This window comes from Rhopalosiphum padi, chromosome 4 (assembly GCF_020882245.1).
Source record: "Rhopalosiphum padi isolate XX-2018 chromosome 4, ASM2088224v1, whole genome shotgun sequence".
NCBI lineage: Eukaryota > Metazoa > Arthropoda > Insecta > Hemiptera > Aphididae > Rhopalosiphum > Rhopalosiphum padi.
The window spans coordinates 10144879-10171891 of NC_083600.1; the positions used below are offsets into that span (position 1 = coordinate 10144879).

Consider the following 27013-nt stretch of genomic DNA (forward strand, 5'->3'; position numbering starts at 1 on the left):
ACATATACTATTTGGCAAAATTGATAAATTCAGTTTAAGCAGTAGCAAAATATAATAAAAATTGCCATTTGTCAAAGTCCATTCTAATTTCACTAGCAAATTAATATTATACAGTACCTTAATTAAACACCATATTATATCAAGTTTATACACATAAGTTAAAACTTAAATTTAAAAAAAACATAGGTATTTGAAAAATACCTAAACTTTAAATGGCTCTCCTGAATAGTTTGGTATTTGTGACATACCTATCATATTTGGCCTTTAAACCATCGATATATATATAAAAAAAAAAGTTAAAAATCTGTATATAGGTACAGTACTAAGGTACTTATATATATATATATGATGTGATAATTACTTTAACATAAGATAATCATTAGGTGTGTCATATAATAATTGTCTTATGATATGGATCACCCCTTTATGTATAATATACTCACGTCAGTACGTCACGAAGCCCATAATATACGATTGTATAATCAATTAAATCGTATACGTACGCGACATTTATAACGTAATATATATTTAGTATGAATAATATGTATACATCACAGTCGATTTAAAAAAATTAAATTTGCTTTTTTTGCCCGCGACTATATTGAATTATATTACAATAATTCGAAAAAAGCAAACATTTTTTATTTGTATATGGTTGTCCTTTTTTTCCAGGACCTTTATTATAATATTTTAGCTACCCAATAATAATTGGATTCAAATCAAAGCACGAGTTCGTATGTATACAATAATATACATTTTTTTCGCCACCGGCAATTGTTGGGGTCGATCGGTTTTTTATTGTACACATATTTTGTGCCTTATTAAATCGTGTTTCCCCCTCCAGCCGTGTGCGTTAAAACGATCGTCCGGGTTCCGGGAGCGTGCAGCGCCGTAATAATAATAATAATAATAATAATACACACACACACACACATAATAATATAATATACTATATAGAGGGCACTGTCATGGCGTCGGGGGCGCGGTCCTCCGCCTGTCGTGGTTCCGCCTATTTTCGCTCGTCATATATTATGCGGTTCTCTTGTGTTTTATTATATACATATTATTATATATTTGTATAGGTATATATACATATAGTGCCGCATAACGCTACTGTTTACTCATTAACGACTATATATACATCCATTATATACGCGCGTGTATGTGTGTGTATATATATTAACATAGGTATAGCTTCCGACTTAAGGATATGCGCAGAACACACAAGACGTATACCTAAACGATTTTCTTGCTCCTCGCTGCAGAACTCGACGCTATGATGTATGATATATATTTGGACGATGGTGGCAGAAAAATCGCAATTATATTTACAGAGGACCAAATCATATCACATTATACGTCGTTTATTGTATATATTATGTATATATATATATAGGTACGTTTACTATTTTCATATTTTATGTTTATTTCGTATACAATCACGTAGATATTATTATACATCACATTTTACAGAAATAATAATAATAATAATAATTATACAGAAGTTTAGTATAATTTTTACAAGGTATATAATTACAGCACATTTTATGTAATATAATATATAACATTAAATTTAATGGGGTCGTGCAAAAGACAAAAGATATTTCCATAGACTTAATATAATATAAACAGCATACCAATATACACATGTATTGGGGCATATTGCAATTTAAAAAACAATGGAATTAATGTAAGAACTCGTTGCAAGTTAATGCGAGCGTGTATAATATAATATTATTATGTTTATAATATCGAATAAACATAATAATATATAATATAGTATAAGGGGGAGATAGGTAAACAAACATAAATTGTAACATACATTTCGACACACTTCTATGAAATACCATATACCAATGTACCATATAATATATATATATATGTACAAAACATTGACATGGTTTTTTTTTAAATTTTAACATGATTCGTTTGATAATTATATATTAATTACACAACAGTTTTATACATTGCAAATATTTTAATATTAAACTTTGACTTAATATAGATACCTATACATATAGATACATATAATATATAGTTGATAAAATGTTTTACATCCATTTCAATTAAACCATCTCAATGATCGTAAATTTACACAAAAACTGTTAAATAACATTTCAGGTAGTTATATATAGGTATTATTATAGGTTTATTCAACAGTCTATTTTCTTTGTTTAATATTAAAGCCCTACTTACAAAACTCTTAACCATATAATATACAACTAAGAATGGTATTTATTGTGCTTTAAAAATTGAGGTTTATACATAATTATACATACATATTTTATATATACTTGCAACTTATTAATAAATAAATAGATAAAATTATTTTATGTTCCTATAAAAAAAAAAATGTCTAAGTGAAACTATATCATGGACCAATCAAATTAGTATACCTACACATATTCTCATAAACGTATAAGAGGCTGAGGCTGAGTATGATAAACAAATTCATACTATTTTACATCAAACAATATTGCCTTATTTGAATGAGGCTATATTATATTTTATCATATAGAACAGTACAGAACATTGAAGTACCTAGTATGTATAGCATATCTCATCTATACAAAAAGAATTAATTTATTGCGATTCACAATAATTTACAAAAGTTTCAATATACTTTATACATCGATAAGTATACACGTGACTTGGAGGTAGGACGTTCAAATTATAAAACATTAAAAAGAAAAAAAAATACTAATACACATAGCAAAATAAAATTTAATTGACTTAGAGAGTCCAAGATAAAATTAAATGAAAAATGTGTACACATGCTTATACATAACGGGCTTAAAATATATAGTTATCCTACGCGTATAATAAAAGAATTTTTCCTAATATCTCACTATATAATTGCATTTTCTCAAATACTTTATGCTTAAAATTTTCTATATATTTAAATAAAAGTATAGTTTTTCTATGTGGGTGTGTGTATATATATAATCACATGAAAAATTCGTATTGAAACAAAACAAAATGAAATTATTTTTTCGAAAGTCTACACTAAGTATAATGCTCGCCTATTAATAAGATAGGTATTAATAAAACCGGTCACAGCTCACCATGCACGTCCTTGAATGGATAAATAGGACATATTTTGCTGTTGATGGTGATGCTGACTGACGTTCTGTCTTGGGTATGGCATTGCGGTGTTGGTCAGCAACTGGTGTTGCGGCGGTTGGTGCTGTTGCTGGTGGTGCCCGACGTTGGGCGACCCGTGATGGTGATGGTGACCGTGGTGATGGGGGTGGACGGGGACGGGTACGTGGCCACCGTGATGCATAGCGGGGCTGTGGCCGTTGCAGTTATTGCCGCCGGGCGCAGGCTGTTGGCCGGACGAGTCTGACGTACCCGAACACGGTTTGCCGTCTTTCACTAAAACGGGCACGGCCACACGTCGTGGTGAACTCTGAGCCTGCGAATAAGATTAAGCTCAATAAGACTCAACGTGCCATAGGTACTTTATCTAATCGGTTTTAAACGATTTTACTTATATATAAGGATAAGCACCCGAGTATAAAGTATACCACTATATATTTTATAATTTATAAATGAATTATTTTAAATTAAAATTGGCATTTTTACTAATACTTTTTGCTGTATAAACAAAACGAGTTATCTTGCAGTGTTCTTAGCTAAATTAATATTTTAATTTTTGATAATAATTAATTACACACAGTTCTCTTTTAAAATGTCTTACCTGATTTTGGGCATTTTGTTCGGCCATAGCTTTTTCTTTCGCCTGACGTTTACACTTGTATCTGTGGTTCTGGAACCATATTTTTACCTGTAAAAACATAATCACATAGTTATTTTCTAAATATATAAAAAACTTATTATCATATTTTATTTGTATGTTGTGATAGATGACTATATAGACAGTCGAGTATTATTCGAAAGACATGAATTATACTGTCATACTCTATATACTACTCTTTTATTCATTCAAAATTATGTATAGATAACACAAGCAATCGAAAAAAATAATTTAAAATTAAAAATAATAATTAATAATAATAATTTAAAATTACCCACAGGCCACAATTATTCGAAATCGTACGCATATATACAAAAAGGGCAATTTATGTGCACGCTATCGTGTATATTACCGCGTTATCGCGATTGTAGTGAATAATTGTGGTTTCAGACAATGTTATACGCTTATACGTATTGGCTGTGTTTGATATATACATAATTGTTATTATCACAATATTACATTGTCAAAGGCGAAGTGGAAAGTATATAAATAGAAATGAATCCAACTGAGCATTTATATATAAGTTGCTGTTGAAAGTCAAAAGATGACCAACATTAATATTGACAGTGAATGGGAACGAAGTGGAAATAAAGTTGAAGAGGTGTTTTTAAAAGTGCTCGCGAACCGAGTGCACTCTACGTGGCTTTTGGATAACGGTTTAAAGACTAACTCTTTTGACCGAACGAACGGGATTCGCCGCCGCCGTGCATACTTGAGGCCGCCGCCGCCGCTGCTACGAGTATCTGCGAATAATTCCTACATAAATTCACTTCACTTTTCAAAAGTACTCGGCTTCTACTCGGCTACTTGTCCGTATATTATATAAACGATACGAGCGCACGCCATTCACGCTGATTTTTACGTCTGTACCGCCGCCTCTGCCGCCGACAGTTATATAAATGGTCCTTGTTTTTTTTATCGTGTGTGCATTGTACGAGTAGGTACACAAATGGCATACGTAATATTATATTAGGCGTAGGTACGTCGTATGCATATCATCGTGTAGTGTGTATATTATCATTATTCATTGCATTACCCGCAATTCGGTGATTATTGAGACAATGACGATACCTGCCGATACTAATTATACTACGCGTATCATAATATGATATAATATATGTATACGCACGCCAACGAGGTTTTTAAATATCCCGGACAAGTGTACACTAATTATGCGCATTATATACTTTTGTTCTCCCACTGTTTCAATAGGTATACGTGCTCGACGCGCGAATTACCGCCGTACTGGTGATATTATATAGTAGGTAATATAATATAATATGTTATGATGACATTGAAATTGAGCGTAAATTATAAATAGTATTCACCAAAGACCAACGATAATGAAATTAAATACTTATAAAGTATAAAAGCTTTCAAGTGTATAATTATATGAGTGAACCACTCGATGCGATGGATTTGATGTTTTAAAACCCACAAAAACAGCGCAATTATTCGGAAGACCGTGGTTCAATTTATCAATTATGTTCCTGACATCGAAAGCTAGCAATCATCAGCAAGGTATCAGCTAGAAAACTCTGAATATTTTATGCTTTAATTAAATTAATACCGAGACAACAAATATTACCTAATACCTATATAATACATCAACGTTTAGTTAATTTTTTTTTTTAATTGACAATAACTAAAATCGAGTTAAATTTTTTCTGATGATATTATTTAATACAACGCAAATGTGATCCTGAGCTGATATTAACTGAACATAAGAAATTATATTTACAACTTTTCAACTTTCACCCGCAACAAAAATGCATTCCAATTAAATATAATATTAATTATATCCTATAATTGGTGCTGTATCGTATGATGACGAGGAGAACATAGACGCTATAATAATATATGTAACAACATTACGACGCGCGATACACCAAAATTATAAACAATTGAGTGAAAAATTATAAGTAAATAAAAATGTCTATGTTTACGAAACATCAACTGTCGAACGAACATTCTCGTCATCGTTTTCGGACGCAATATGCAATAATAACTGTTATACACTTTATTATTTATATAGCCTTATATAGTAACGTCAGTAACGTGTAGGTAAGTATAAATAATATATTTTACATAGGAAAATATAGGAAATACTAAACAGTGCGTATCAACTGAGTTACAGGAAGTGAACTCTGGAAAATATTGTACAAACACTACAAACCATAAAATATCAAAACAAAACCATATTTATTGATCTCAAAAATAGCTTCTACTGCCCTCTTTACAGCGCAAATAGAGGGGGCTAGGAGATAAGTCACTTTAAAAATTGATCAGATAGGTAAATAACGTAAAAATATATACCGTAAAAAACACATTTCTCAGATTTCATCAACATAATCTCTAGTTTTCCTCCCCAATTATGAAGCTCAAGGTAAATCAAATATGCGGCGGAAGATATACGAGGAGCCAAAACAAGACGAGAAAAAATTAATCGTATCACACAAAAGCATTAAAATCTTAGATATCAGTGCGCTTTATTTCAGATAATAAACTTAGAACAGTTTTGTTCAAAAACACCAAAAGTAGGTATATATTTATTATCTTATTACGATTAAGCGATTGTTACTTTTTAGTACTATCCACATAAACCTAAAGTTCATTTTTCCAATATCAGGTATAGATATACATATAGTGACGATGAACTTTATATTAAATGAAATATTTTTATTGGTGCAAATCATGTTTTTTTTTATACCTTAGAGTCTAAGGCTCAGACTTGGCACATTGGCACTCGTGTCATACATACAGAATGAAAAGGCACTAAAAACATCGATATCCAATGGTCGAGCGATCGGTAAAAATCCTCCGCAGGATTAATACATATATAATTTTATTATTGGACTTTTCGCGCCTATAGTCGACCCGTTTGCGGGTTAATGGACTCAAATATTCTGGTCCTGAAGAGAGCCCATAATCAGCGGCGATTATACTGAATGTCATGTTCACACAAAATACGCGCGTAGGCGCGCAAGAGAATACGTCCTGCGCGTGTTTACCGAACGAAAACCGATAAAAAAAAAAAAAAAAAAAAAAACATCATCTCAAAAGAAAATAGGAAATCGGTCGGACCATAATATCGTAACAATAATAATATATAATTTATTTTACGAGCGTATACGCGTATAACGTTTGTACCCGGCGGATAATATAATGACGATATAAATAATAATAATAATAATAATAATATAGTATATCGGTAATGTAAACACACGACAAAAAATGTATTATTATTATAATAATTTCGTCGTAGTATATATTGTGTAAACGGACGTGTAGCTCTCGACCGACATTTCGGCGTGCTTAGCGGACGTAGGCGAGCGGGGAGGGGTCGACGAGCGTATTATTATTGTATAAGTCCCGCGTGCGCCGAAAAAGTGATTCGGGGGGGGGGAGGCGCACAAAAACCTAAACAGTAGTCGCTGCGATTATATATATTATATAAAATATATAATACATATACATACATATTATTATTCTATATAGATATATATGCGCGTATGGTTCGCGGGGTCTTTGCCGCAACATCTGGCGCCCCGGCGGCCCCGCGTATACATACCGTGTGTACGCGTATACCAGGCACAATCTGTCGGCCATTGTTCCGTGCCGCCACCGCGCACCGGGTATATATACCGATCATCATCTCGAGTGGTGCCGCCGCCGCGCATGTATATATACCACTCGCCACTTCAGACGTACGTTTTTCGGAGGGCTCGCGATGAATACGCTTTTGTGCCCCCCCTGCGCAACGTGCTGCACTGCAGTGGCGGCACCACCGCGCGCGCGCGCACCGTTCTATATGTGTGCCCGTATATACGCGCGTATGTGCGCCGTGTATACAATAATATATTATATAATAATACATTTTAGCGACCGCCGCCGTCGCCACTGATAAATGCGATTAAGCTGCGAGGAGGAAAAAAAAAAATACATAAAAGCCCGGTGTCGCAATGATGGGTGGTGGGTGCACAATATAATATAATATACGAGCGGAACGGGGGGGGGAGAGCGACGACGGGTGGCGCACAGAGAAAACCGGCGCGGCTAGAGAGACGACGACGACGGTGATGATGATAATAATAATAATAATAATAATAATACGCGATGCAGCGGGTCCCCTGATGGCATCATCATCATCATGGTCGTGATTGTTTAATGTGTACGCGGCGCGCGACGAGAGACCGGTACGGCGGCGGAGTGGCGGCGGCACTGACGCACGCGTAACCCCGGAAAATGTTTAAGCCTCATTAACCGCACGCTGCAGCCCGAACGTTTAAGCCGGGTTTCAATAGGGCGTAGTTCATCGGTTGAGCCGCGATAATCTGTCCGCGCGACGCCATCCGAAATCTTTCGCGTACATATTATTATTATTATTATTATTATTATTATTATTATTATTGCCTGTGCAGTCACGAGAGACTCGCGCGCGATATACGATAAACGCACGAAAATCGCATGATTTGGTTTCATATTTTGAGGGGGGGGGGAAACTCCTAGGTAATATGCACAACGAATAATAACGTGTGCAGTATTTGACAGTGATGCTTACGGAAGGAACGCGTTCAGAGGAATCCGTTCCTTTGATTTCGTTTCATTTTTAAGAACTTATCGGGAACGCAGTTCTTTTTTCATGTTTAGGAACGTACCTTTGGAATTTTGTTCACTTTTTAGAGGAACATAAACGATTTTTTTCGTTCCTTTCTTCGTTTTTTAAATAAAAGTAATTGAATCGAAAAAAATGTATAGCTTCTTTTGAAATTTAGTAGCTAATACAAAGAGATCTAAAAATAAACCTGTATACGATAATATTATTGATAATGTTTACAAAGTTAAAACTATTACTAAATAACAATGTGTTATGTTTAAAATTTTAAAATTAAAACAATTATAGTATAAAAATGTACCTATGTTTTTTTATTTTATTTTATTTTACATTAAAAACATGGACACTCGTCCGTCATATTATTATAGGCGTATGTGACTTGTTTTTTCTGTAGTGTCGCGTACCTAGTTTATCGTACCTATTCCAATAAATTGGCCATCGCAATCGTGGGGTATCATTCACTGACCAATAACCACGACGATCTTCTAGGAAATCTACCAGAGTTTGGCTACACTCGATTTTTTGAAGAGTGAAGACCACGTGACAGACGACGTAGCTGCCTGTGAAACCCTACTTTAGTAAAATATAATCAATTTCCCCAGTATAAAAGCGGGTCGCGGACAACGAGTACTAAATTGAACAAACATTGTCTTAAATAACCTAACTCGTGTCATATCATTATAGTGATTGACTCGTTTATAATTTTGCGGGACACGAAACGGCGCTCAAACCTATAATTTTAGACGTATAATAATAAAATATAATATACAGCGGCGAATATACTGCACATTATTATGTATTATACATAAACATTATTAGTTATTACCTATACGAGGACTTCAACAATTCATTTTTCACCTAATATTATAATATCATCGTATACGCGTGGGCGAGTGCATTATTACCGCTCCTGTTTGTTCTAATACCGATTCAAGGAAATCGCGGTACTTCAACTCATCGTGTTATTGTACAAAACATCAAGTGACTCATTAAACAATCGAAATTTTAAACAGTACGAATTGCGATTAAATATATTATTACCTATACATATTTTATATTTTTATATAATATTATATTATGTTCTGCACACAGGCCAAAAAATTAATAATATCGATTTTATGTACAAATGTTCTAATTGAACTCATTGACCCTTTTGTCCAAAAATGTTGTTACTCGTTAATACTATAATATATTATAATATAATATCCAGAACCTTGGCACACGCATGGTTTGACCCTCTTATCCACCATCATAACCTCCAAGTTTATTCCTCTCGCAATAAATATTATCCCAAAAATAAATTTAATACGGTATTATACTACTATATGTACACAAAAGTAATACTAACACAATAATAAATTATAAATAAAAATATATAGAGACCGCGGGTATTAAAATGTGTGATCTATAGACTCTACACTCGATATTATATAAGTTAGCTTCGCTCACTTTAGAACAGTATAATGGCGTACTATAATATCATGCATCTGAGTACGGCACTACGGCAATAAATCTTAACGATTCCAAGTTTAGTACAGGTCTCAATTGTGTTTACTATATACATTATATGTAGTTGTTTAAAAGGCGTTTTAAATATTATATAAAACTTTTCCATTTTTTTATTGAGTGTTTAGAACAAAATAACCTAATATTTTTACAGTTATTACATTTTCACTTAAAAAATGTATTGGTACTGATGAAATCGAACAAACATGTTTGATTTGCTATAAAGGTCCGTTGAATCTACTGTCCATATAGAGTCATAGCGATACTAGAATGTTATTATATGTAATTTTTTTGCTATTTTATAATACCAAAAATATATTTATGTGATTAATATATGTATAAGTACTATAACATAATGTATAGTGTAAATTATGTTAATGTTGTTGTGGTTTACACATTTATAATACGCACACATAGATAAGTAGTGTAGTATGCAAATTATATAATATACCTTGTCGTGGTTTGTTATCTCAAGTATAAACTCTATAATATAAATAATTATTATTCTGTTGAATACTATTAATTAAACTTAAATAAAACCTCAAATATCACAAAGCTTAGAACCCTTTGTTTATTGTTAATCGTAAAAAATAAATCTAAATTGGATCGACAATCTACGACATAGTAATATACATGGCAATGGTCATGATGGACGATGGTAGAAAGAAAAACAATAAAAAACGAATTTAGTAATAAATTAAACTATTGGAGAATTCAGTTTAAATTACAAATTTGAAGTTAATTTATTGAATTTTATAGTTAATGATTATTATTATATCACAACATACCGTAATAGGTTATTTTAAAATTAAAATAAAAAATAAAAATTTAAAATATTTTTGATACCATATAGGTAAACAATGAAAATTAAATAAATTTAATCATTGAAACAATGTAATTGAGTACTTCAAAATTATCTTATTAATTATTTTTAAATTTAATGTTTGTTGATAAACAAACAGTTAGACTAATATCAAGATCAATGATTATTTTTTAATCATTAGACTTAAAGAGACCTTAAATCATTTGAATTTCAATGATTTATATATATACTTATTCTTAAATGTATAATTAAATATTGAATCTGATTAATGTTTCTGTAACTTAGATTATGCCTAGCTATATTATAAATATAATTGTTATTTACCTGTGTGGGAGTTAAATGAATTAGACTAGCCAAATGTTCTCGTTCGGGCGCTGATAAATATTTTTGTTGTTTGAACCTCCGTTCTAGTTCATAAACCTGTAAAAATAATATTAGAATAATTATAAATTATAATAATATAGGTTTTTTTCTCTTTCAATGTAAAGCCTATAGGAATATAGGATAACTAGGATAAAACATCGATTTTGAAAAGGAAATAAATACATACACAAGCCAAAGCCCAAAGGGGGCGGATATTTGGACAATATGTACAAATGGGATGGATGTGTTCGTGTCAAAACGATGCCTTCGTGGATTTGACGTGACGCCTGATTGTGTTTACATTTATATAAGAAATGTGGGTTTTGAGACAGTTTAAGTGCGCTGTAAACATCTATGAACTTGAATAGTAAATATAGTTTTGGGTTTCAGAATAGATTCGCACGTAAAAATAACGAGTATATATATATATTATTTAATACACATGCAATAGTATAAGGACTCAAACTAAAAAAGATAAAAAATAAAATAATCTTTATACAGGATGGATGTTGAATAAATGTTTTCTTTGTATAGGTACGACTTATTAATAAAATAAAAAATAAATAAAGCGCGAGTTTAAAAATAATATGAGATTGTCAATTGTATTATATTCTAACTAGCTGCATACAACTGTATATTCATTGACAAAATATCACATTAAATCATTCTTACAAATGTATAAAAGTAAAAAAAAAAAACGTTAATATATTGTTTCTGAGTCAAAAGACATAATTCCTCCACAATTGGGTTAAAATTAGAATCCGTATATAAAGAATTCAAACGTATTCAAAATTACACAATTGCACCTACATAGAATAAAATAATATTATATATATAAAGAGAGAGAGTTATACGTACTTGAGCCTGAGTGAACAGCACTCTCCGCTTTCGTCTCTGGGTAAGTGGAAACTGTAGAGGTGGTTTGATATCGCATTCCATGTTTGTCATACCATTCATCGGGGTGTTTGACGAGCCCATCAATCTTGATACTGCAATAACATACGATCGTTATTAAATTTGAATTTTTGGCATGATATAATAAAGGTCAACGACTTTCCAGCCTAAAAACAGCGCTCATTGGGAATTCATTACGTTTATACCTCTATGCTATATATACTTAAGGGTTTGGCGAATAATCCCTGCAACACCCCTTTAAACCACCTTGTAAGACGCTCGTTTATTAACTCATGAATATTTCATAATATTATATAATATAATATATATGTATTGTATATATGAACAAGCTTATACCTTTTTATCTACGTGAAACTTTATTCACTTATCATAATATATTTTTCTACCTAGATTACTGACATATTACCGTATTATATTAACGGTAAGTAATTAAGATGGTCTACGACTACGTATCTCATTAAAAACATATCGTTATATACACAAATACACAGTATATTTAATTAATAATATAGGTAAAAGAACATAATATATATATATATATATATTTATATTGTTACTTAATCATTATACAACTGCATCTAAATGCATGTATGAGTTTGAGGTTATTTTGATATTTATTCAATATAGTCATATAGATGTAAGTATATAATATGTATGCACATTAATATAGATTCAGGAATAATATGGATTTTAAAAAGTACTTCAACATATATTTTATGAAACACACCATTCATCAGTCATCAGTATAAAAATTTTAATATTTCGTCTTAGAACATAACAATAATCCTTCCACTGTAAGTATGCTACTACAGTACTAAATTTATAACACATATTATAATATATATGAAATAAAAACTTATTAAGTTTATGATCACCCAAAACCTTATATAATAATTCTATAAAACGTACGATTAATTAATAAAACAGTCTGAACTTTTCACACTAACCTACTTTATTATGTATATTTCATTTTGGTAGGAACCTCTACCTATAAATAATATATTTGATAAAACTATATAATATAGTAAGATTTATAAACCATATTATATTATTATTTTGTATACGTATTATACTATTATTATATTATTATTTAATAAGAACAAAGTAAAATAAAACAATATTAACGATACTCGACTTCCACCATACTTTATAAAATTATAACGAATATTATTATTAACGTCCGTAGTGAATGATGATAGGTATATGTTTGACAATTGTAAATATAAAATGCATAACTGCAGTTCTGTTCGAATTCGTCTGAACGAACTGATCTCGATATGGTCATCGCTGTTCTAGAGCGATTTCTTCTACAGGCGTTTCAGTCGTTTCACAAATTAATAGACATCAAAGGACAAAGAGATGTACCTACCTATCATAAAATAATATATTACATTTCTAGTAGACACGGCTTCAATCCAAATACAAAATTCTGTATTTCCGTATTATATATCGGGTCTAGAATATTGGAATTTTATAATAATTATTTATAATATATTTACTCTGCAACTGCACGTCTGCATTACGAAAACCGTATACGAAATAGTGTGGATCAAGTACAGTAGGTTCCAATTATTATTTTGATGACAGGACGTACGTACGTACGTATACACATATACATATATATATATATATATAACCGGCAATATATATTAATGTACCCTCTCAGCCATCAGACACACACACACACAAGCTCACATTGTTCATGCCAGTCACAAAGCAAACACTATATTATATATAGCCGCGCCTTGTCAACTACAAATGGAGCGTGCGATATGGGTTCCGAGCTTTTTGTGCGCGCATTATCCAGAGACGATTTTTGACAGGTTTTTGCCGAACGTCGTGTGGAGGAGATGGTTGGGGGGTTAAGGAATCGATAAACACCCTGTATATATAATAATAATATATTCGAAGACACGTGTCGGTGTAAGAACAAAAATGCGCGAGTGCGTTGCAGCGTGTGTATAATGTATGTAATTGCGTGTTGTACTTATTATTTATGTGATCTTGCATATTATAAATGTTCGTCTGTAAATATATAATATAATAAACATGCGTATGCGAGAAATGAGTTGTACTCGCCTAAGAAATAATCATATTAATTTATAAACAATCTATTTAAACTTCAAAATACAATTATGGAAATATGTTGTCTTATTGTTGTAGTACAAAAAAAATTTTAATTATTGTCTATATAATAACGTGACAAGTTATTGTTATGGATTAATCGTCAAATGTAATATTATAATTTATAAGTTAATACACATACTAAGATAAATGTTTAACAAATACACGATAATATAATATTTTTTTTCATTTTTGTAACAGATCGTTTGCAATTCATATACATTATAAAATATAATATATTTTGTTTTGACTTAAAAAATTCCCACCGGTGACTAACCCGCTTTGGTATAAACCATTTTTGAGCGAACAGCGATTTTAGTTAGATTCAAATTAACAAAATTATATGTATAGACTGTTAAAATAAAATAATCTCTAACTTATGTAATGTAATATATTAATATACATATAGTTTAGCAGGCAATAATAACTAACGATTGTTTAGACTACAATCATGCATAATTTTAGTTGATAAGCCATAATCCTATACGGTAATGTACTATACTGTATAGACATTTATAAATCTGATTGTACAAGAATATTAAATAATTATATTCGGATAAATGCCTTCCAGCTAAATTACTAATAATAGTAGTAAATAATACAAAAATACAACATTTTATAGTACAATTCAAAAACATTTACAATAAGTATACAAAACAATTTCTGTTTTTAGTTTTAATTTTAAAAGCCACGTCAAAATTTAAATAGTATATATATATATTCAATATTGAAAAATAATTGAATATTAATATTAATTACTATAAAAATCTTAAATTATTAAAATAAACCCATTTATGTAAAAATGAACACGTCATTATTTTTATATTTTTAAGTCCATCAGTTATTAGATGTTTTAATTTAAAATTAAACAATTGGATATAAGTATAATATAATATACTAACTTGGAGAATATCTTATACGTCTTAAAAAAAATAAACCATTAATAAGGATTAATTAAGTCTTAATTATTGAATACGGTTTAAGACTATAATACGTCTATTTTCCAAAGATTTTATAGTATAAAACCATACTAACCTTGAGATACAATACAATTGAAAATTTTATTGTAATTTTTTTATGTTTTTAAAGGATTTTTTTAAAGTTCTGATCATATTGTTTTCAGAAATCAGCAGATTATAATAAATCTACAATACAATATACTCTAGTATACTTAAGAAAGTGTTTAAATTTGTTATTTCGAATAAATTATAAGATTATCGTTTTAATATTTTCAATGCTTAAAATATGTTTTAATGTTTACTATTGAGATTCATACTTAGGAAACTTTGAAGAACAGTTTGAAAGTTCAAAGGATAACAAATATACTTATTGTAACTATCAATATTATTCTTTATATAGTTCGACCATTTAAAAATTATCATATTGAAAAATTATACTTACGAAATCATTCAACCATTTCACAATCAATTATAATTTTCTTTTTTTATTTAAGAAAATAAGAAGAGAAGATAATATTTTTCTATTATTAATAATTATATTTTTGAGTTTACTTGAAAGTGTAAAAAGTAGTATGACCATGAAAATATCATGGTGCGTATACACATATCAGGGTCGTATATATGTTATCACACCTAAATTTTATATTAATAAATAAATATATTTAAGGATATAATTTCTTAAGACTTTTACAATAGAAAATATTAACGATGAAACTATAGGTATGAAAAAAACATCGATTTTGTGAAAATAGACCCAGCATTACCTTTTAACATTGCAAATAGTTGAATAATTTATATAAAAGTTTCTACTATAAATAAGGAAATGATATAACCTAACCTTATAATATTCAATTAGTGGCAAGACATCCTTCACATTTATTTTTCACCGAAACAAAAAAAATTATTTTCATTAATGCACAATCAAAATCATATTAGTTCAATATTTTATTTTTCAATTTGACTATTATGCGCGTCTATTAAAAAATTACCGTTTTGGTTAGAATACAAACAAACTTCGTTACCGTTACATAACAAAAATAATACCTATTCACAAGCCTTGATTTCTCACGTAATTTTCTGTCTGATTTCTGTATTAAGGCAAACATTCAAATCTAAAGAAAAATGTACAATTATCCCACGAGTTCCGCTCAACGTTTTAAACATTTATAAAAAAAAAAACAATATGGTCGGGTTTGACAGACCTTGACGACTACAATTTATTTTAATGGCCGCCCCTTCGTACATGGCCCACATCAATAATTCCGCATTTCCTTTTCCATCAGTTCGGCAACATGGCATAATAATAATATATATATGGTATAGACGTATAGTATATGTACCTATATATATTATATCACACCATATATGCATATTATATCACAAAAGACACGTGTTAACAGCCGCGATGGTTCGGTATTGAAAACCTATTTAACATTTACAATGTGCGTGAAACCACATCATACAGCATAACATATTATAAGACGCGCGATCGAATAAAGGATATCCGGACGGGTATTGCATTTTTCGTCCGCGATTGACTCATCCGGCACCTTTCGAGTGGGCGTTTCACGTGCGTATTGCCACCGATTTTTTGAATGAACGAAAATGATTATCTGGTCGACAAATCGGGAAATGCGGCTATTATATTATTATTATTATTATTTTATTGTGTACACGAAATAACGCGTTGAAAGGTTCTTTTTAAAACGCATTATAGCAGATATACCTGCTGCAGTGATCTTAAAATTCTACTACATCACTGCTGCATCGTCGTGGGTGTCCCCCGTCCAGAGGAGTGAGAGAAAAAAAACCCCGGTAGAAAAGATAATATTTTGATAGCTTGATTGCTATCGGACGAGGGAGAGGGTTCGTTTATATACGATTGAAATAAACCAATAACAAGCGCATTGTCGGGCGCGCGCGTCCGGGAAGCGTATATTTTTACCTGTTTGTCAAAAGCAAAACTACGTCAATGTTTTTCTAAGTTTCCGAAGCCACGAAGTATAAAAAATTTTAATGAGTCTTCCCCACCTCCCCCTTTATGCAGTCGTCATCACTCGTTCCCGAATGGAATTCGTTTCGGTCGCCGTATTTGTATTTGCCAAACATCGGTAGCCGGTCCGTATTATAATATACAGGTCCAGCAGGCCTTGGAAATATTTCTTAGACAAACACTGTGCACAAGCTATGTACAGGGTGACAAATATTATTTTAATGCTGAACGGAATAAACGAGACGCACAATAGTCCGTATAACGTGCTCGAGCGTGGTTCATTCATAATATGTATATATAATGGACATCATTGGAAAACACACATAAAAATGTGCTTGGTAACGTCCAACAGACGTAGCTGTTATACCTCTACAGCATTATTATGACTATACTGATCGATTTTATTGTTACTCGTATGATATGGAGGTCATAGTATTATTTTAGACGTTCGATTTATAGCCTTGTTAGAATATTCTCACATGTCTAAACGTACAAAGCACACAGTTAAAACACGATTTTATTATTTAGATAGACAATTTTTTTGTTCAAAGAGATTTCATTTCATTATGATTTAAAAAAAACAATATACCAGTTGATTTAAAATATTTGATTTCATGTACACCTACATATTTATTAAATTAATTTAACAAGTGAAAAATAATTTAGTTTTATTTAGTTTTAAAAACATTAATATTATTAATATGAATATTAAATTTTAATATTGTAAAATTATTATAATTATTATTATTTTTATTATAATATTTTTAATATTTTAATATTATAATACATTTTATACACACTTTTAAACCTATAGTAATGTTAATATCAAATGTTGATTAATAAAATGTATAAATATTATCTGTGTAATTAATTTCTACATTTTAATAATTTAATTCTTAACAGTAATCTATACATAGGAATAGAAGTAAATATAACAACGTTAAAAATATATACCTATATATTTTAAAATATATGTAATATGTTATATTTTAGTTAAATTATTTTTGCAAATTAAATAATACTATGGTCCACATTCAAATTAAAACTTGATGATTAATTATTCACATTTAAAATACCAAAGAGATAGTAATTCTATGAATACATTGGTATACAAATTTAGTTAAAAGTAATTTAAATTATCTGAAGTATTGTTATTGTAAAATTAATGGTTTTCACATTTAGTGGATAATATTAAAACATTTGTTTTAATTTTAAATTATTAAAAAGTATATGTTTAATTGATTTCATAGAGCATTAAAAACAAGATAATCAATAATTAAATGTAAAATATAATAGCATTGTAACAACATTGTAACATACTATTATACTATTCAAATCTTTATATTATACAAGATTAAACAGATTTTAGCAAAAGTTAATACATTATAATTAATTATTCATGTATTAACTGTAATAATTTTATAGTTTTTAAATTTTTAAGTAAATCTAAGCCCTTATAGATAAATCTATATATCAAAGTCCTGCATATATATTTTTCACTTTCTATAAAACCCGAATGTTAACAATCACGTGTTAAAAAAGGTATTATTTAAAATAATAATATACGTATATCAATTGATAATAGTAATAAAAAAATAATATTAATCATTTATAACATAATATATTATACTCGTAAATATAAGGTAGATGTTTTACCTTATCCTATTTAGTCATCAGATCATATAGTGTTAACGTGTTTATAGAATATAGAATGACGAGGACCGCCCATAAAAAGCTTTAGGCAGTCGATCAAGACCGAGGCGTATGTGGGGCTGTTCGATCTTATAGTAGGTTCATAATAAAAAGAGGGATAATGACATTATAACGACTGTTGTAATAACCGGTTAGATAATGTACATCCCGCGGCAAATGTTTTGCGGAAAAAGGGGTTCTCGAATAAACGGCTCCCAGTCTAATCCAATATGACACCCTGAATGCACACCCCCAGCGTATTTTACGGTCGCTTAGGCATGTTTGTGTGAAAAAACATAAACATCCTTCGATTAACGATAATAAATCTTTATAGGTCTAATTTTAAATAAAAAGTGTGCATATACATTTAATAATATAGATTAATACGTAATATTAATAATATTATTTACATAAATTAAATAACTGATATTATACTATTGCCAAATTTATTACAGTGTCTATACATAGATAAATGTTATAGGAACTTAAAATATAAAAACAAATTAAGAAAGATAACATCTTTAAAAAGAATTTTTAGCGTCAATATTACTATATTAATGCATATATTTGTATTTTTTTTATTTTTTAACCTACTATATGTTCATACGCATAATTTTAAACGCATAAACTTAATTTATTTCTTTAGTACAGTTATATAAAAGTATATATATACTTATACAGTTATACATAATTATAAAATTAGTAATAGGTGACTAATAAGTAACAATTATAATACATAGATCTAAAAACCTTACATATTGATATTTAATGTTGGAGTTATAATGTGATTCTTTAATACTTGAGTATTTAAAATATAATTATCGTGAATTAAATTACGAATTCTCTATGATACCATGTTTTAAAACAAAATTTAATTTACATATTATCCATCGACGTCACAGTAAATGAGCATATTTTTTAATTTTCAAACATTTTATTGCATGTCTATGTGCACATAATATATTCAAATATTCAATTCAATATATACCAAAAATAAAATGTTAAAGACAATATTTTCAACCAAAACCCCTATAATAATATGCTATTTAAATAAATAAAGTAACGTAAAAATATAAATAAATATTGTGTGCTAACCAACCTTTAAAAATTTAGATATCAAGTTTTAGTAATTAATCATCATTATTAAACTATAAAACAATATAGACTTTAATCACAAAATAAAAAAGATATAAAATTACTAATTTCCTAATATTTAATAAATGTATCCTATAATATCCTTAGGTTAAACTATCAATAGATAATATACAATATGTATTATTTAATGGCTATTAAGAATTTTAACACATTTATATGTGTGGTGATCTTAAAAATGATGTATAAATTTATATTACCTGTAGCTATACTATATTATCAACAATTTTTGTTTTAATTTTAAATATTGACAATCTTATATTTTAAAACATTATACAATTGTCCCTAAATTGTCTCTTATCGTCTATATTATTAAAAAAAAATTTTAATATACACGAAAATCTGCTGGTATTTCATTGAAAAGAAAATTTTAAATCTGACTATAAAATATTTATTTAATTTTCATGGACTTATGAAAATAATTTCATATTACTCAGGTAAAAGAAAATATTTTAACTTGCAGTACATAATAGTAGTCACCGAATCGGTCAACCATATAGTTATACTGCTAATATAATAGTTTATAAATACGTGCTTATATTATTATTATATAATATTAACCTACTTGCAAATCGTGGATCGTTAGCTGGTGCCCCGTACCACGTGGCAGAATTCCCGTACGACGTGACCATGTCCGGCTGACAATATTGAGGCGGTGGCGGCGGTGGCGCCGGGAATTGCGGATGCACGTGATGCCAACTGGCCGCGGCCGGGACCGCTCCAGGGACATTATTGTTGTTGTTGTTGTTGTTATTACCTCCGCCGCCGGACATGGCTCCCGGGCTTCCGGAAGCACTGCCACCGGTGCTACCAGCCGTGCTGGACCTGTGGTACGGGGAAGGCGAGCCACACAGCTCAAGCTTACGATACTCCTCGATTGGACTGAGTATGTCGGTAACGGAGAACGGTGTCGTGTGCGCAGCGTGATGATTGTGGTGGTGGTGATGGTGCGGTTTGGGGCTCAGCGACATCGCTAGGTCCGCGCTGTTGAGCTCCGGCAGCAGATCGCCCGAGCTCTCGGAGAACACGGCTGATGCCGCCGACGAAGCGGCCGTCACCGAGAGAGCCACTTTCGCGGTTTATCCGAAAAAATTTTACCCGAAAAAACGTTGCGGCCGCGGTCGCACCGAATTTTTTTCGCCGTTTTTTATTTTTCGGCGACGGCGGAATGCAGAAAATCCGGGAATCGACGACTGCACTATCACTTCATCGCGGTGAACGGGTTTTTTTCCGAATTTTTTTAAGCGCGGTCCGCGTGTGTGGTGGCGCGGCCAAGAAAAAAAGGAAAAACAATAATAATAATAGCGCAAAATAAATAAACTCTGAGGCTCTCGTGTGTGGAGCACCACCCGAAACTAGTGTCACTCGAAACTGGACTACTCGACGTCGACGAGAGGACTCGAGGGCCGCACTCGAGTGGCAGAGCCCCTCGGCCCCGCGCGACCCAACCGGCCGTGGGACGGAACCGCGAGGAGGCGTGGCCAACGGCGACCAATAGCTGCGGTACCTGTGTCGACACAATGCGAAAGGTTGCGATGAAAAAAATGAAAGAGAAAAAAAAGAGAGAAAAAGAAAAAATGTTTTACACTGCAGCGCGCGTATACGTGTACGAAGGGTAAAAATCGTAGATAACAATCGGTAGCGATTCGGAAGGGGTTGGCGGGTGGGTGGAAGAGTGGGGTCGGAGATAAAAACAGTTACCGGGTGCAATAAAAATAGCGATATTTCCGGTCGTGTATAAACCTTTATATGTATATATAATAATATAATATTATACGTGGTATACATATGAAGCATAACAGTCCTATGTATAAAATAAATACTCGAAGGGCACAGGATTGGTTTTGATATGGCACTCCGGGCCGATGGGAAAAGTAGGATTTTATAGCAGTGGTAAGGGTGGGGGGAGGCTCTCGTGCGCGCTAGAAGCATCATCGTCTCAAAGTAGCGTAATCAATTACACGCAAAACGAGTACTGGCGAGAGGTACTTATTGCCGCGAAAGACAACACCATTTGACTTGGCCAAGTGCATCACATCGCCTCCACCATATACGATATACTATGCTTGCTGCACTCTCTTCAACTATATGTACATATTTCTATGCACCTATATATATGTATGAAGAATCCGAAATCGGTTAACTGAAAATCACGTATATATTATATATACTTATATAGGTGTATACGATATGTATCTACTATTATATTATTATTATTATTATATATATATTGTGTCATGTCTATATACTTATATATAAGTGCGCAGCATATAGGCATCAACGTGAGACGGAAGTTTCGATTTACATCCAACTTGCGTGGTTTTGGATGGCTTGTATAAAAAATAATTCTGAACAGTATAGGTACTCGATAAACATCAAAGCAAATTTCACAACAATAATTCAAATAACATATTCAAACCTCACTGCAGTATAATTATACAAGTATACCTACAGTATATATAACACAAATTACTGATCTTATAACTCTTCTTATAACTCATTATAATATATAATACTTACCAGTGGCAACGAACCTATAACCCAAGAGAGATGACCGCCCCCCTTTTTCGGTTGGTGGGGTCTATGAGTACCAAAAAAAACTATTTATGTAAGTTATAAATGTACCTATAATTATTGTAACAGGTTGTAAGGAATAAGGATAATAAACTGATTGTGTATTGTATGGTGCAATAGTAGTGTGTAACGAGAAATAATTTTGCCTCCTCTCCTTCCAATTTAATTTTAGTTTGGCGCTGATACCTATACTATACATAATATACATATAGGTACCTAGCTAATACCTACACGGCTATACTTATAAAATTATATTTAAAATTTAATGTTGTAAATACCAAAATATCTACAATAATTTTTTATAAAAAATAATAAAATATATTAGAAATAATTTGAAATTTATTACATTAAATAACAAAAATGTAACCTAATACAAAATATTTATATTACAATCGGGACCCGATGAGACCAAACTGTATTACCTACGCTACTTTTCTCTTATTATAATCAAACTCAAAAATAAAAAAATATATTAAAATATTTTGAACCACCAGTGGATATATAATTATATAAACATATGCCTGGTCAATAATTTAATAATAAATACAATTATAGTATTGCCAATTGTTAATCAAATATTATTATGTAGGTATTGTCATTGTGAATAATTATAGTTGAATAGTTCTGAGTTCATATATTTATTATTTTGTGATAATCTTAAAATGTAATTAATAAATAATAATATATTAAATAACATAGGTGTGTATGGTTAATATAGATGGTAGAATTGATAGACGAAGTATTTTCTGATATAAAAAGACATAAATTTAATAAAAACAAATATTTTTTTATCTTATATAGTTATATAATTAAATCATCTATTTGACGCAATGCGTTATGGGATAAGTCGAAATGCTTGCCTGTGACAAATTTAAAATAGATACAAAGTGTAACAATATTGTGCTCAAACATGCTTAAATATTTCTAAATTTTCCTCAGAAGTAGAGGTTGAAATATCGTGTTTTCACTCAGAATCATTTGTTGTATACAATGTCTAATGATTTATTATTAAATTCAGATTAAACATGTCCCTTACAACTTACGCTTACAGTAATAAACCTATATTCAAAACGAAGTACACAGTAGGTACACTCAATACCAGCTCCCATGTATATATAATGTATTAATGTATAATACACCAAAGCGACTTCTCGGGTTTTAAAAATGTTTGTTTTAATTTAGTATTTTTGTAAACACAATTATTTTTAACTACTTTATTTTAAATATTATTCCGATTTCATAGTTCATAATAAATAATAATATTTAATCTAATATTTATTTTGTATTTACCATTCTAATATATATATATATAGTGGCGGATAAAATAAATATTTAAATATTTATAATATATGTACTATATATAGATCGAAATATAAACTATACCTATTGTACATTAAAATAAACAATTAAAAATTGTAATTTTTTGTTTTTGCCACATTTTCTATTTTAAACACGGCGTACCTATTATTTCAAACGAATGTAGTAAATCTATTGAATATCAAATAGGTATTCATATTTTTTATAATAAGATTTCCACTAAACAAAATATAATTATTTTTAATAATTATCTATTTATATAGTTTCACCATATTAAATAAAACGTCAATATTTTAGTAGCAATAATATTTTATAAAATATTACTTAGTTGGTGCTGTTTCTATATTTAAAGTATCCATTAGTCTAATATAAAAAATATTAAATAGACAATAAAATGACCAATATTATTTCAGCGATTACTATAGAACTTAACTAATTTCTAAATAAAAATTTATTTAACAATAACATATTTAAACCTAAATTTATTCAAATTAAATTCAATTATACATATAATAAATAATGTCGAAAACCTTAAGTCAATTTTTTTTTATCTTCAAGATTTTTATCACAAAACATTTATTTTATTCTCCAGTAAATGAATTCTATTCAAAATCATTTCTTAATGCCGATGTATTATAATTTTATAGGTGGGGGAAAATTTGAGAGCCTATTGTTTTGAATGTCGAGCATATACATTTTTAGAAAAACTCCGTTACTTCACGGATGGGGGGTATAAGGAACGTTGTTTTTAAGAGTACTCCAAAATACCCCCCTCGAATAATATATTTTCTCCTCCGGACGTGTAATTATTATTGTTAGAACTACAAAACGATAATAAACATAAAAAAAATACCTGGTGCAATATCACTAATCGACGAACGGAATGCATTGTGGTGACATAGAAATGGACTTTCGAGTGGCACTGTTATGTTATTATTTTAGCAAGGGGGCGCGCGTTTTCAATAAACCCATTCAACCATAGTTGGAGTTAAAACTGCCAAATATGCATGGAAATAAAAAAAAAACGGATTTCAACTAATTTATTTATATTATGTTATTTATACTATGTAGGTACATTTAACGTTCAGATGTATTCAGGGAAGTTAGTCGAGAAAATCGTATATTTATAGTAGTGGAAGTTATGAAATGTCTGTTATTATTACGGTCTACTACGGTACAAGTCATATAACGGTTTCAAATCACTTCTATATGTACTATAAACTAAATTTTTGTTTACAAAAAATAAAACCTACTTGGTTTTTCATACTAAAAATTCTTTTAGGCACGTCATATTGATATTGATAAAAAAAAATAAACTGAAATGCGTATTTGTTATAGTAATTATAGTTATTACTAATTACTATGTTAAAAACGGCACAATTTCAATAAAATAACTAAGGATGCTGAAGCCCCTATTTTTTTAGTTAGTCTTATGAACACCGATTACACGATGAGCAACTTCGTTCTGTATATGATTTTTTGATATATCAATATTATATTAACATAAAATAAGAAGTAATTAATCGAAAATGATACAAACTATGATGGAATCTGTAAGTCCGTGTAATAAATTATTATGCATCAGTTATTTAAAAATGAATCATCAGCCACTGAAATGAAAAATTTATTTAAATTTTATACATCTGATGTTTATCTAGATCAATATGTTTTAGTCATTATCTATAGATATATTGTAGTACAATTATCTTCAACTTTATCTTTATGTATAGGTACACACAATTGAATACTATTCTCATTCTTTATTTTGTAGTCATTTTCAGATAATAATAATATATAATAGATATACAAGATTGAAGATACAAATATCATCAATCACACTACCTATAAATACCAGTAGATATAAGTATATATAATTAGTGTAAGGCATAAATGCCATAAAATCTATCAAAAACTTCTAAGAAAAATAACCAAAAATTACTTTCTAACGTAATAATTCCCAAATGTTCTAACTTGCAAAATGTTTAACTCATCTTTATCTTAATCAAACCAACAATATTAAAAAAACCTAATTTATAAGCACCCATGATATATAAACAGTATACTCTAAAGTCTAAATAAACAAGATCAAAATATAACTAACATTTTTTTATCGAAATGTCTAATACAAAAAAAACTAAAAAAAATCGAAAATTTCTCACGCCTTTAAATAGCCTAAGAATATCAAAATATTTTAAAAATTATACAAATAATAATATAAACATAAGATGAAAATTTCAAGCATCTTCAGTTATTCATTCTTGCATTGTAACAAAATAAAGAAATCAATTTTATTAAACTTTACCCTTCCCCCTCACTAGTCACTACTATCTAGATATACTTTTCTACACGAAGCCACCCCTAAAATTAAATCCTAAACATTTGTACTGTCCCTTTAAGGTAATAATAAACGCAAAACACGTGTTTTAAAATAAGTACATTCATTGCTCCGTTTAGAATCTCAAATTTCAAAATGACCTAGAAATACTAAAGAAATTCAAAATAAAAGTTTTACTTTTAAAATATCTATTAGACGAGATGAATTATGTACTTGGAATGCATTAACCTATAGAGCACACAAATAATATTACACTATTTGCATTGAACTTCAGGCCCTAATAACCACATTAATATAAAATATAGGCATATAGCAATATATAGATATTATATTTTATTATTTGCCGAAAAACCACTTCATGCATTATAACTTTATATAGTTGACGATTTAAAATATACTTCTCTTTTATTCTTTATTTGAATTAAACAATGTATACACTTTTTTATAAAGGCAAATTGAATAGAGAACAATCCATACAAATTTAAAATGATCATAAAGAAGATTCGACAGAAAGGTTGGATTGGATAAGTCATCCTCTGACGACACTCTTTAATAATACATCAGTATAATTTTTCATGTCCAATCACGTAAACTACAACAATAAGTTAATACCTAATAATATAATATGTGTTATTCGTCAAACTAGTTTTGCTTGTTTTGCGGAGCAATTTAGATCCTAAAGTGTCCACGACCCACGACCCACAAACGCAGATTAGATACGCTGCATTTTATATATACGTGATGGGTCCGACCTTTTGTTTCCGCATCACGGGGCAAGGAAGATTAAAGTCTTTTGAACCGTTTTATTGGCCACTTCACCTGCCGTTGCTCTGCGTCGCTATAATATTATATTGGAATTGTTTCGAATTCACGGCGGATTATACA

The 27013-nt window shown here is 30.2% G+C and overlaps 1 protein-coding gene across 1 annotated transcript; it reads right to left on the reverse strand.

Annotated features, from left to right (window-relative positions):
* Positions 1-1348: 1348 nt before the first annotated feature.
* On the reverse strand, positions 1349-21310 carry LOC132929957 (homeobox protein Nkx-2.4-like). Its single transcript, XM_060995614.1, has 5 exons — positions 20468-21310; positions 11926-12056; positions 11029-11124; positions 3704-3790; positions 1349-3418 (listed from the first exon to the last, which is right to left on the reverse strand). Exons 1-5 carry the CDS (start codon positions 20871-20873, stop codon positions 3062-3064), a joined length of 1077 nt encoding a protein of 358 aa, XP_060851597.1. The 5' UTR covers positions 20874-21310; the 3' UTR covers positions 1349-3061.
* Between the last annotated feature and the right edge of the window lie 5703 nt (positions 21311-27013).

Bases quoted from the DNA above. Each gene is read 5' to 3' on its own strand.
- LOC132929957 (XM_060995614.1), bottom strand. From the start codon at position 20,873: ATGTCGCTGAGCCCCAAACCGCACCATCACCACCACCACAATCATCAC. The intron at 12,057-20,467 runs GTAGGTTAATAT...ATGTTATTGCAG, and splicing joins TAACGATCCACGATTTGCAA to TATCAAGATTGATGGGCTCG. The intron at 3,419-3,703 runs GTAAGACATTTT...TCTTATTCGCAG, and splicing joins AACAAAATGCCCAAAATCAG to GCTCAGAGTTCACCACGACG.